This window comes from Arvicanthis niloticus, chromosome 24, assembly GCF_011762505.2.
Source record: "Arvicanthis niloticus isolate mArvNil1 chromosome 24, mArvNil1.pat.X, whole genome shotgun sequence".
Classification (NCBI taxonomy): Eukaryota; Metazoa; Chordata; class Mammalia; order Rodentia; family Muridae; genus Arvicanthis; species Arvicanthis niloticus.
In genome coordinates, this window is record NC_133432.1 from 19,604,732 (window position 1) to 19,617,322 (window position 12,591).

General features: G+C 47.6%; 1 protein-coding gene across 4 annotated transcripts in view; it reads left to right on the forward strand.

The window, feature by feature from the left end:
- The window catches only part of Adgrd1 (adhesion G protein-coupled receptor D1), a 115,627-nt gene that overhangs the window by 72,839 nt on the left and 30,197 nt on the right, over nt 1-12,591 (forward strand). For all 4 annotated transcript variants that reach the window (XM_076922995.1, XM_076922996.1, XM_076922998.1 and 1 more), the window contains 2 exons: nt 1,299-1,372; nt 10,214-10,337. In XM_076922995.1, the coding sequence (XP_076779110.1) occupies nt 1,299-1,372; nt 10,214-10,337 (198 nt within the window). The remainder of the gene's footprint in view (nt 1-1,298; nt 1,373-10,213; nt 10,338-12,591) is intronic.

Consider the following 12,591-nt stretch of genomic DNA (forward strand, 5'->3'; position numbering starts at 1 on the left):
TTGTGCAATTTGGTGCCAAAGGAGACATCCGACACAGGGCTTTTTTTTTTTTCAGTAGAGATCCATGCACCTGGCCTAGCTGTCACCTGGGTTGTCCCTCCTAACTCCCACTCAGTGTCATCTCACCCACCCTTCACGGGCTCCTGAGCATGCCCTGCCTCCCCTACATCTCCATCACTGGGTAAACAGCAGCTGTTTAATGACATGTGTGGCTCCAAGCATGGAGTATTCTTGGTTTTTGTGTTAGACCTTCCCCCTGAGTGCCTTGTAGCTGTGTGGTACCTGAGCAGAGGGATGATCTGAAACCCTGTTCCATTCTGAGGCAAGTGGTTTGAAGTCCAGATTCCCATGCCTCTCCACAGAGTTTTTCCTTCTTTATATTCAGAAACTCAAAAGCAGCATGGAATTGCTCTGCTCATCCATGCAGGCTGTTTATGAGCTGATAAGGGACCTGGAAGTCTGCAGGTGCTGATCTTGGGGAGCCCTGGAGAGGTGTGGCTTAGAATTAGCTCTTGCCGGTCACTTGGCTTCTCCAGCTTTGTCCCAGGTACCGTGGATGTCCAGGATGTGAGAGGTCTTTGAGGATTTTTTTTTTCCTTAAGGGCGCTGGAGGGATGGCTCCACGCTTTAGAGGGTGTGCTGTTCCTGCAGCAGACCCAAGTTCGGTTCCCAGCACCCATTTCAGGTGGCTCACAGCCTCCTATAATTAGCTCCAGGGGGATCTAGCGCCCACTTCTGACCTCCACGGGCATTGCACTCCCATGCATGCATACAGAGGATCGTGCAGCATGCGCACATATTTTAAAGTTTAAAAATCTTTTAGAAATTCATTAGTTAAAAACTCTTTAAAATTTATGAGCATGGATGCAGGCTTAGGCGTGTGCCATGGCGCCTTAGAGGAGGTCAGAGACAGCTTTCAGTAGTCAGTTTTTGCCCTCTACCTTGTTGCATCAGACCCTCTCTTATTTTAGAGCTATACAGCACGCCCAGGCTATCTGGCTCACACCATCGTCCAAGTGTCCTCATCACGCATCTTGCCATAGGGGCCCTGGATTACAGATGTGCATCACCCCATCTGGTTTTATTTGAGTTTAGGGATTGAACTCAGGCGGCCAGGTCCTGCAAGTGCTTTTACCAGTTGAGCCCTGGACCCAGCCCCTGGGCGTGCAGGTGGGCTGGGGGCGGGGCGGGGGCGGGAATAGGGGCAGGACAGAGGCGGGGCTGCTGTTTCCTTTCCCGACCTATGCTTGGCTTTTCCTGCCGTGACAGGGATGTAATTCCATTTCCTTTTATTTCAGACTCAGAAGCAGTACTATGATGCCACCAATGAGAGCAACCGTCTCTTCCTGTATTGCGCCTTCCTTAACTTCAGGTACTGTCCGTGTAGGGGCTACTAATTGGATAAAAGCAGGAAGTGGGGGAAGATAGCAAGGTGTCCAGTGACTTACGGTGTCCACCCCAGGCCAGACTCACATAACACAAGGCAGGGTGTTAGTCACCTGCTTACGAAGCCAACGTGTTTGCACGACCATGCAGGAGGCAAGATCTGATTGGCTATGACTGGAGGTTGTGTGGATTTAAGTCTTTTCAAGTCCTTAGACTGGGTTCATCAGGGGTACCATGAGGCCACATGAGGGGCTCGAGGGAGGGCTAGGAGTTGGGACTTTGGGAAACAGCATTCAGAGGCTTGCATATTAAAATCTTACTGTTGGGGCCAGCAAGATGGCTCAGTGGGTAAGTGTGTCTGCAGCCAAGTCGCATAACACAATAACCCCCACACAATGGAAGGAAAGAACAAACTCTTCTGACCATCACATGCACACTCTAGCATGCACACATACCTTGTTCCCAAATAAATAAATGTAATAAAAACATCTCTCTATCTGATGGTTAGCATTGGAGTTAGTGTCCAGAAACAGTTTTCAAGAAATGCAAAAAACCCAATAGTCAGAGACCCAAACACCCCCGATTAAGTCATGAGGTGGCAGTCCCTAAATTTACATTTGCAAAAAAAAAAAAAAAAAAAAAAAAAAAAAAAAAAGAAATAAAAATGGCTGGCAGATACAGAAAACAAAGCAAAGCAAACCAATATCCCAATCCTCGGGGAAATAAATGCAAACGAGATCACAGTGAGCCGGATCCCCATGGCAGTAGGAATGGACGGTTGGTTGTTATAACCAAGATGAAATTTCTGGGTAGGTAATCTCAGGGTAGATGGGCACAGCACAAGAAGCTGAGCTCAGAGTAGGTGATGAGCTCAAACTGAACAAGAATGAGTTACAGCAACGCCTAAGCGCTGAGGAGAAGGTGACAGCAAGAGAGGCTGGACAGAAAGAGCCAGGTTAGTGACAAGGGAGTGGCTGCGGAGAGACCAGACCCAAGTCTCTTCCAGAAGCCATAATGAAAGTCACCAGGTCAAAGTCACCAAAGGGAAAGTGTGCCCACATGAATTCCCTGTAGACATACCTCATTCACTTCAGCCAAGAACACAGTCACCTGTAGTTTGGGGGAACCCCTCATTGACACCCTAAACCAACATGGAGAACGAATGCCGAGGGAGCTTCTGGGAACCAGGCTCATTTTGCATAACCTTCAAGGAGAAAGGGTCAAGCGACAAGCAGGGCTGACTCTAGAAATTACAAATTTGAAGTAGAAGAAATTGTTTGGATTTCTAGCAAACTGCCATGGAGAGATGTCAGTAGCGTTCAAGGGAATCCTGGGAAAACCAGAAAGATGAACCAGTGTTGAGGAGGTTGTGTTCACAGCCTTGGGATGCAGGCTGCTCCCAACAGCTGGCTGGGGCACGGGCATTGAACACATTAGTGAAACTTCCCACAGACTCCAATAACACGTGAAGGAGATTGTAGCAGCTATTGAGACACTGGGTGCCCAGCAGTCGGGACTCTTATCTGGAGGATAATTGCGAGTCGGGTAACTCTGGCCTCTTCTCAACTCTGCAAAAGATCAAGCCTGTGAGGGAATTCTTGTGCCGCTGACCTTTTTTGACCACCACCGTTCAGTCAGCCACAGGAAGAGAGAAGATTTATGAGTTTCTTTTTGGCGCAGGAGAGAAGGCTCTGTCAGTTAAATATTTGCCTTTCCTAAGCAGGAGGATCTGAGTTTGATCCCCTGGAACCCACGTAAAAAGCTAGCTGTGGGGAAATGTGCTTGTTGCACTAGTTCTGGGGGTCAGAGGCAGGAGGATGTTGGGACTGGCTGGCATCCAGTCTAGCCTAATTGGTGAGCTCCGGGCTAGTAAAAGACCCTTTCAAAAAAATAAAAGTGGCTAAGGAATGGCACCCAAGGCTGACTTCTGTCCTCTACACACAACATGTATACACACACACACACACACACACACACACACACACGTGCGCACACACACTCATACATACTCTTACACACACATGCATACATACACACACAAACTCACACAGTCTCACATTCTCACACACATGCACATACACACTCACATGCACATACACACATGCACACGTGCACACACATACACACACACACGTGTGCGCATACACACTCATACATACTCTTGCACACACATGCATACATACACAAACTCACAGTCTCACATTCTCACACACATGCACATACACACTCATATGCACATACACACTCATATGCACATACACACTCACATGCACACACACACTCATACACACACTCACACACACACATACACACACACACACACACACACATACATGCACATATGCACACAGGGACTTATTTTCACTCCTTATTACCAAATGAGCTATTTGACTCAAGATAAAAGACAGCATTCTAGTTAAATTCCTGTTGCTGTGATAAAATGCTGACCAAGATACAGGATTAATTTGGCTTACATGTCAGAGTTCATCATGGAGGGAAACCAAGGGTAGGGACTGAAACAGAGACCATGGAGGAACACTGCTCACGCCCCATGACTTGCTCAGCTACCTTTCATATCTACTGCCCAGGCTCACCTGAGTAGAGGATGGCGCCACCTACAGTGGGAAGGACCCACCCACATCAATTATCAATTAAGGAAATGCCTCACAAATGTAGCCACAGGCCAGTCTGATGGAGGCAGCTCTTCAGCTGAGCCCCCCCCCTCTTCCCAGATGCCTCTGAGTTGTGTCATGTTGACAGCTGAAAGTAACTATCACAGAACAGACGGCAATGCTGGTCAGAGTGTGGAGAAGAGAGGGAGTGTGAGTTAGCACAGCCATTGTGGAAACCGATAAGGAGATTCCTGAGGAAGAGAAACCAGACCCACTGCTGGTATACATCCAAAGGAAGTGAGGTCAGCGTGTCAGAGAGAGTATATACACGCAGCGTTGCACACAATAGCCAAGATATGGTAACGACCTGCATTGATATGCATGCCCAGTGGAATTCTCCTCAGCCCCAGCTCCCAGAGACAGCCACGCCACAAAGCATCCAGCCAGACCACTTTTCAAATTATTACTTATTATATATTCAGGAAAATTCAGTTTGATAGCGCATTTCCCTTCATGTTGATAAGTGAGCACAGCTGTGCAATCAAAGGACTGAGATCTAGGACAATGCCATCAACTTCCAAGGCACCGCCACCGCCACTGCCACCGCCACCGTCTGCATCTGGAGGTCAGAGTACAACTCTGGGGAGTCAGCTCTCCTTCCGCCATGTGGGTCCCAGGGATGGGACTCAGGACTTCCAGCTTGACAGCAAGTGCTTCTGCCTGCTGAGCCATCTCACCACCCCCTCAGTTCATTTTGAAGGGAGCTGCTTAATTTCCGAACAGTCGGGGATTTTTCTAAAGACTTTCCTGCTGTTGTTGATTTACAATTAAATATTTTATGACCTGAAAAGGTACTTTCTAACAGCTCCAGTTTTTAAAATGTGCTTAAGGTTGTTTATACAACCCAGAATGCAGTGCTCTTGGGGAACGATGCATTCGTGGTGAGGAATTCTATAAATGTCAACAAGGCCACCTTAAGAGACCATTATGCACCTGTCTTCTGCAACTCTGCTGCTATTCTGTCAGCTTGCACTGCCAATCACACTGGGCCCTCAGTACCCATGGGGTTCGTGGTAGATATTTGACCAGCTACGAACCTGAAACGTTTGGGTTGGGGAGAATTAACACCTGTAATGAGCATGCGCAGACTTCTTTCCGGTCATTATTCCTACTGCAGTCTAACTGTCCACACGCCACTCACACTGCGTTCCACATTATACATCATCTGGAGATGAATGTAAGAGTTTGTAAGAGGGCTCGGTGCGAATGTTGGACCACTTTAAATATTTAAGTTTCTTTGGATATTAGTATTCATGAGGGGTCCTGGAACCATTTTTGAGAGTGAGGAGAAGCAGGGGCTCAAAGTCACAGGCCAATAAGATAGGAAGATAGCAAGATCAAAGTCAGCCTGGGCTACAGAGTGAGTTCAAGGCTAGCCCAGGCAGCTCAGTGAGACCCGGTCTCAAAATAAAAAGGTGTAAGGAGACTTAGGGATGTGGCTTTGTGGTAGAGCACTTGCTTAGTGTGCAGGAGGCCCCCCAGTTCAGTCTGAGAGCTAGAGCAAAGAAGACTTTAAAAGTAGGGTGGGAAATGAGAGGATATGTGTGGATTCTCCACCGCGTTGGAGGCCTTGGCTATTTGCTCTCTCGTCTGTGCTGCAGCCGTGTTTACCGTGGAAGGTGAATGCTATTCTTAGGTCCACACATTTAGATGCAACTCCGCTGACCTTTAAAAATTAGTTTTTATTATTTTAATTAGGATGTGTGTGTCTGCATGTGTATGCGTGTCTGCAGGTGTGGGCATGTGCACATAGAAGCCAGAGATATTAGAATCTCCAGGAGCTGGAGTTGTTTGGTGATGGTGGTAAACCTTCCAGTGTGGGTGCTGGGAACAGAACTGCAGAGTTCCAGAAGAGCAGGAAATACTCTTAATTCCCAAGCCATGCCTCTCTGCAATGGATAGCACATCACTTTAAAAGTATTCTAAGACCCAATGCATCCATAGTTTCTCCTGCCCATTGCTTGTAAGGTAGTCACGGTCTCCAGTAGCTCTCTACAGGTTTTGTGTTTCTGGCCCAGACTGTTTTGTAGAGAAGACCTGGGCCATGCCATGCACGCCTACACTTGTCCCAACTACAACTATTTTTATGTCTTTCTTTTTGCCCTGTAACCTTCGTTGTGGTGGAAGTAAATCCAGTTATTCTTCATCTGAGAACAAGCTGTCTCTCTCTCCCCCTCCTCCCTCCCTCCCTTCCTCTCTGCTTCTTCTTTTTCCTTTTATTCCTTCCTTCCTTCCTTCTTTCCTTCCTTCCTTCTTTCCTTTTTGTTTTTGAGAGGGTTTCTCTGTGTAGCTCTGGCTGTCCTTGAACTCTTTCTGTAGACCAGGCTGGCCTCAAACTCACAGACACCCACCTGCCTCTGACTCCATCTCTTTCATTTTTAAAAGATATTTTCACTGGTCTTAGAATTCCAGACCACTTTTTTTTAACTCCATTTTTATTATTTAAATATCTTAAAATATTTATTTCTTCTGTGCATGCTCGCAGGTGCCGCAGAGAGTAGGCAGGGCCACCAGGGGCCACCTGCAGCTCAAGTCATCTCTTACCTTCCATCCTATGTGTCCCCCAAGATCCACTGAACTCAGGTCCTCAGGCCTAACAGCAACTGCCTTTACTGGCTGAGGAACCGTCTTGCTGAGCTACATTGGTCACTTTTTGGAAAAGATTAATATGCTAAGAAATTATATGGTTACTCCCTTGATATATACTTAATACTTATGTATATGTGTATTCATCTATTGACTTCTGTGGGACTGAGGACAGGACCCAGAGCTGTTCATGGTAGGCACATGCTCTACCACTGAACTATATCCCCACCCTGTCCCCTAATATATTCACATCTCTCTTTTATGTTTGACACGGGTCTCACTTTACAGGCTAGCTTAAAATTCACTGTGTTACCCAGGCTGGCTTTGAACTCACAGCAAGCCTCCCGTCTCAGCCTTCCAAGTGTTAAAAGTTAGAGGCATGCACCACCACGTCACAGCTTCAAAATATTATTCCCTTTATTTCTCAAGGTGAAACATTTTTAAAAAGCAAATACCTCTGGTTTTGGTTTTTTTTTTTTTTTTTTTTTTTACAACTCACCCTGAGTTTATGCGTGTGGTTTGATATGTTTTATGTATCATATACACTTACATTCTTACATTCGTAGAAAATATACGGAAGTGTTTCGTCTGACATTTCCGGCATTGTTCTGCACCATCTCCTTTGTGTTCTGCCTCTGTTGAGTCCTGTCTCCTCTCCTGTATTTATACATATCACATTGTATTTATGTACCCAAGCGACCATATTTCTGCCTTGACGTGGATGTCCCAGGTCCCAGGTTGTGCATATTTTTGATGCTATCTGAAACTCTTCAGCTGTCTGCTGGGCAGATTTATTGTGTCCAGCTGGGAAGCTGCCTTTTTGTCCCCACCGCCTCCCTTGGGAACGGACTTCCATCCCATACAGAGGTGACACCACCCAGATTAGCTTCCCTGGCTGATGAGGGCAGAGTCACACCTTCAGGGTCCTCTTGAGACATGACTTTCTCGGTTTGTCTGCATACCCCATTCTACAGCTGAGGGCCATGTCCACTCTCCTGTGTCTACATTCTCAGGGTCACCTCAAATGGAAATGTGGCACATCTTTGTAATAGGTGGGCATACAAAGTAGCTGTGTAAAACACAATCGTCTGACTGTGCGGTCCCTCCTCAGGTCCTGGGAAAGTTAGAGCCAAATAATGGGTGGGGGAGGGGCCCAAACTTCTTTGCATTCTGTAGTTATTGATGGAGTCTGGCTTCTCTACACGTGATTCCATTGGCCCAGGCTTTGCTTTCTGCTGGGTACCTCTGACCTCCCCAGGAGGTGGCTCATTCATCATGAAAACCACCCAGAAAGCCGCTGGTGCCTGCATCTCAGTTACCAGGTGCAGTGCCTAGTCATGGCCCTTTTCCCACAGTCTCAGCCCCCTCCCCCACTGCAGGCTTACTACTGCAATGGCTACAGAACAAAATACTGCTCTAGCATGGATATTGTCAGGGATGCAAGATGGGGGGTCTGGGTTACTTCCTTCCAGGAGAGTACCCCGCTCCCCCAGCCACACAGGGTAGAAACAGGAGTTACAGCAGAATACAAATCAGAGACAGCTCTGTAGACTGGGGCTCCTGCCTCAGGCTGAGGCACAAGTTTGTCTTTGCTGACAAAGATACCTTTCTGGCATTTGAGAGGACAGAGAAGTATGCACAAGAAAATGACAGTGGCCAACGCACTCACTGCAGAGATTAACCAGCTGGCATCAGAGCGTATTGGCCTGGGTGTCACTGTAAGAAATCTCAGCTATGCCGGGTGGTGGTGGCTCACGCCTTTAATCCCAGCACTTGGGAGGCAGAGGCAGGTGGATTTCTGAGTTTGAGGCCAGCCTGGTCTACAGAGTGAGTTCCAGGACAGCCAGGGCTACACAGAGAAACCCTGTCTCGAAAAACCAGAAAAAAAAAAAAAATCTCAGCTATAACAGCAATTAGAGACAAGAACATTACAGAAAAGCAAACATTCCATTTGACCCCAGCCTCCTCCCCTGACCTCCTCCTTCAGGGTTTTGGAGGCCACTGTGAGGAAGCTGTCAGTTTCCTTAGTAATTTGCATTCATTTCTGTATTCTGTGTATTCACAGAAACAAGGTAGACGCTACCTCCCACATACCGTTAGGATGCTGTGTGTGGTGTTGCTTTTTGTGTGTCTTATGTGTAATGCTACACATGGGCCGAGGATTCTTTTTAATATAAATCGGGGGGGGGGGGGTGGTACTGGAGAGATGGCTTAGAGGTAAAGAGCAACATGTAGATTTTGCAGAGGACCTGTGTTCAATTCCCAGCACCCATATGGCAGCTCACAACCATCTGTAGGTACAGCTCCAGGAGCACTGATGCTCTCTTCTTGCATCTTCAGGCACATGCGTGCACATTCAGATATCCTCATCCCCCAACACAGACATACACCAAAATCTGTAAAATAAAAATTGAAGTGGCAATACCATGCACATGTGTATAGTATACATGTGTGTGTGTGTGCACATGAACACTCACACAGGCCATAGTCAGAAGAGGCATCCTGTATGCCTTCTATCCTTCTCTTCTCTGCCTTTCTCTTTTTGAGTCAAGGTCTCTCCTTGAATCTTGAGCTTGCATTCTTTTCGGCTGGACTGGCAACCAGCAATCTCCAGCAAATCCCAGCAACTCCCAGCAATCCCAGGCAATCCCCCAGCAATCCCCAGCAACCCTCAGCAATCCCCAGCAACCCTCAGCAATCTCCAGCAACCCCATGCAATCCCCAGCAATCCTCAGCAATCCCCAGCAACCCTCAGCAACCCCCAGCAATCCCCAGCAACCCCCAGCAATCCCAGGCAATCCCCCAGCGAACCCCAGCAACCCCCAGCAATCCCAGGCAATCCCCCAGCGAATCCCAGCAATCCCCAGCAACCCTCAGCAATCCCCAGCAACCCCATGCAATCCCCAGCAACCCCACACAATCCCCAACAACCCCACGCAATCCCCAGCAACCCCACGCAATCAATCCTCTTGCCTCTACTTGCCCATAGTGCAGTTGTGGGATCATATAGGACCACACCCAGCTTCTTACATGAGGTCTGGAAATCTAATGTGGAGCCTCAGAGTTGTATAGCAAATAACCTTAACCACTGAGTCACCTTTCCAATCCCCAAAGGTTTTATTAGTGCTATGCAGGAGTTTTATATTTATACGTACCATATTCTATCATATTTGTACGCACTGCCTTTTAGTTCTTTTTATCTTATTTATTTATACACTTTATATTTTGCATATCTGTCCCCTAGACATGTACTGAAGCACTATAATGCATTTTCTCAGGATACTTAGGATTCCCTGAGTATTCACCCCGCCCCCAAGCTGGACTCTGGACCATAAACATTGCTTCCCAGACTGGGAGGGTTCCAAGGGAACCAAGCTAAGGTAGTGACTCTGCCTCTCTCTGTCCCAGAGAGCTTTCTGTGGCCTCAGCAGCATACCACCCACTTCCCAGTTTTAACACCTGAGGATGATTTGCACCCTGCCATCAGAGTTAGCCAGTGAGTTGTTGTGCTTGTGAGGCTGAGGGGTGCCATTGATCCTACTGATCATACCAGTCTATTGTGCCCTCAGCTCCGGGGAAGGCATCTGGTCCAGCCAGGGCTGTGCACTCACAGAAGGAAACCTCACCTACTCAGTATGCCGCTGCACGCACCTCACCAACTTCGCCATCCTCATGCAAGTGGTCCCACTGAAGGTGAGTACCACATAGACCCCACACGGTCCTCAGATCACAGCAGCCGCCACTACCCTTGGCACAGATCCAGACTAGCTACAAAGTTATCTCATATCTGGGAGATGGCTGGATACATTGTTAACGTCTTTGAAGGTCAAGCTGGGAGAGTCTGACACTAGTTGGTTCACAAAGAAACCTACATTGGTTAAGGGAGCATAACGGGGACATGGGACCCAGTTCACAAGCCTAGGACCATCAGCGGGAAGCTGTGAGCTGTCCTGGGAAGATGTTCTAAAGTTGCAGGAAATGAACCAATGGCTTCTGACAAGCACACCAAGAGCCAGCAGAGAAGGTACCTTGGCCAGTGGTGTTGCCCTTGAAGGTAACTTCTTTCTTAGTGGGTGGTTGAGCAAGTGCATCCAGGGTGCCGGCTGGGAACCCGAGTGTCACAAAGACCACTCAGAGGAAAGGCACAGGTGCATCCCCAATCTCGCTGTGGGAGACAGGAGTTCTCATGCCATTGGGAATGTTTCAAATGACACCAAGGTAGAGCATCTTTCTCTGGGTCCTCCACATGCTGGACCACTGAACTGAGAGATGCTGTACCTTTCTTTGGTCTACCTGGGAAGGACTGCTGAGCACTGTAAAGGGGCGCATACTCTCTAGAGAGTGGCCACTCATGCCTGGCATCTGTCTCAAGAGGGGTCTAATTGACAAAGTCAAAAAGGGGAAAAATCAGAAGAAGAAGGAAATCCAGACTCATTTATATCATAAATCTGTCACCAGTCAGTATTGGTGCCACCAAATTTAGACAGCCTGTGGGTGTCTTCGTGGGAGAAAAATCACATCTATTCATTGCTAGGAAAGGTTGATTTGAAAATGGTTTAAAATTATCCCTGTTTAAAAGGAACAGTCTCATGAACATTAACGAAATTAAAGCAGATCTCACAAGTGAGGCTGAGCCCCGGGGGCACACTTACAGAATTCATAAGGTGATACAAATGACTGTATCTCCTGGACACCAAGCCAGCTTCTTCCTGGGACCTAAGTTCTCCCTCGTGGTCTTTGAGTTTGTGATTCAAGTCTTACCCCATTGTGTTCCCATCTCTTTTACTCTCTGAGAACTCTGCTGGCCTTCTCCACTCCTGGTTTCTTTCTTGGGGTTCACTGCTGGAGGCTTCTGTCTTTCTGGTTGAGTGAATGGGGTCTTTCTGTGTTTCTATAGACAGTGAGGCACACCTGAATAGTAACTTAAGTTACTAGAGCAATTACTAGGAGAGACTCTCCCAGGAGACCCCAGGATGATGTCCCAGGAGACCCCAGAATGGTGTCCCAGGAGATGTCAGGATGATGCTCTAGGGGACTCCAGGATGATGTCTTAGGAGACCCTAGGAATGTGGTCTGAGGCTGGCCTTGGCCACTCAGCAGGTCCCATTCAAGTCCATGAATTTTAAATGTGGAAGACCTGGGGATCTAATCAGAATTTCATGCTCAGATACCTTGTCTGAAAGTCTCAATTTCTGGCTTTAAAAAAAAAAAAAAAAAGTCTAATAGGGCTAGGGATACAACTTAGTGATTATGTCGCTTGCCTTGCATGGATAAGGACCAGAGTTCGGTCCCTGGGAAACACACATAAATGTTGTGTGGGCGTGGTGGCCCACCTGCTGTTCCAGCCTTGGAAGGTGGAGATAGGAATCCCCAGAGCAAGCTGGCTAGCTAGACTAGCCATATGGAAGAGCTCCGGGCTTGACTGACAGGTCCTGCCTCAATGAATAAGGTGGTAGGGGGATGGAGGAAGATTTCTGACATCGTTCTCATGCCTCCACATGCATGTGCACACATGTGCAAAAGATGTGCACCCAACATGTATGTGTACACACCCATGTACAATTAAGTTAATTAAATTTAATTAAAAAGCAAAGGACCCAGCCACACTGAGCTGAATTTGGCCAGGAACAGTATTGGGGTGGGGTATGGAGACGACCCGGCCCCTGCAGGAAGACGGGTCATAAGCCCAGCTCATTCCTGTTTCTGTCATCTTCCCTGTATCAAGATTGGTAGATGTTTACCTTCAGTTCGTGCTTTTCATTCTTGTCTATGGAGGAAGGATGGGCTGAGCGTTCCAATGGGCTCAGATGAAGGAGGGATGAGTGGTCTTTGGGCAGAGTGGTCCCACATGCTCTTCAGATGGGAACCTCAACTGGCCTCCTGCGGTCTTTCCAGGCACTTCAAGGGCATTGAGTTTGTGGTCACTGACTCAGAGGGATGCAGTCCT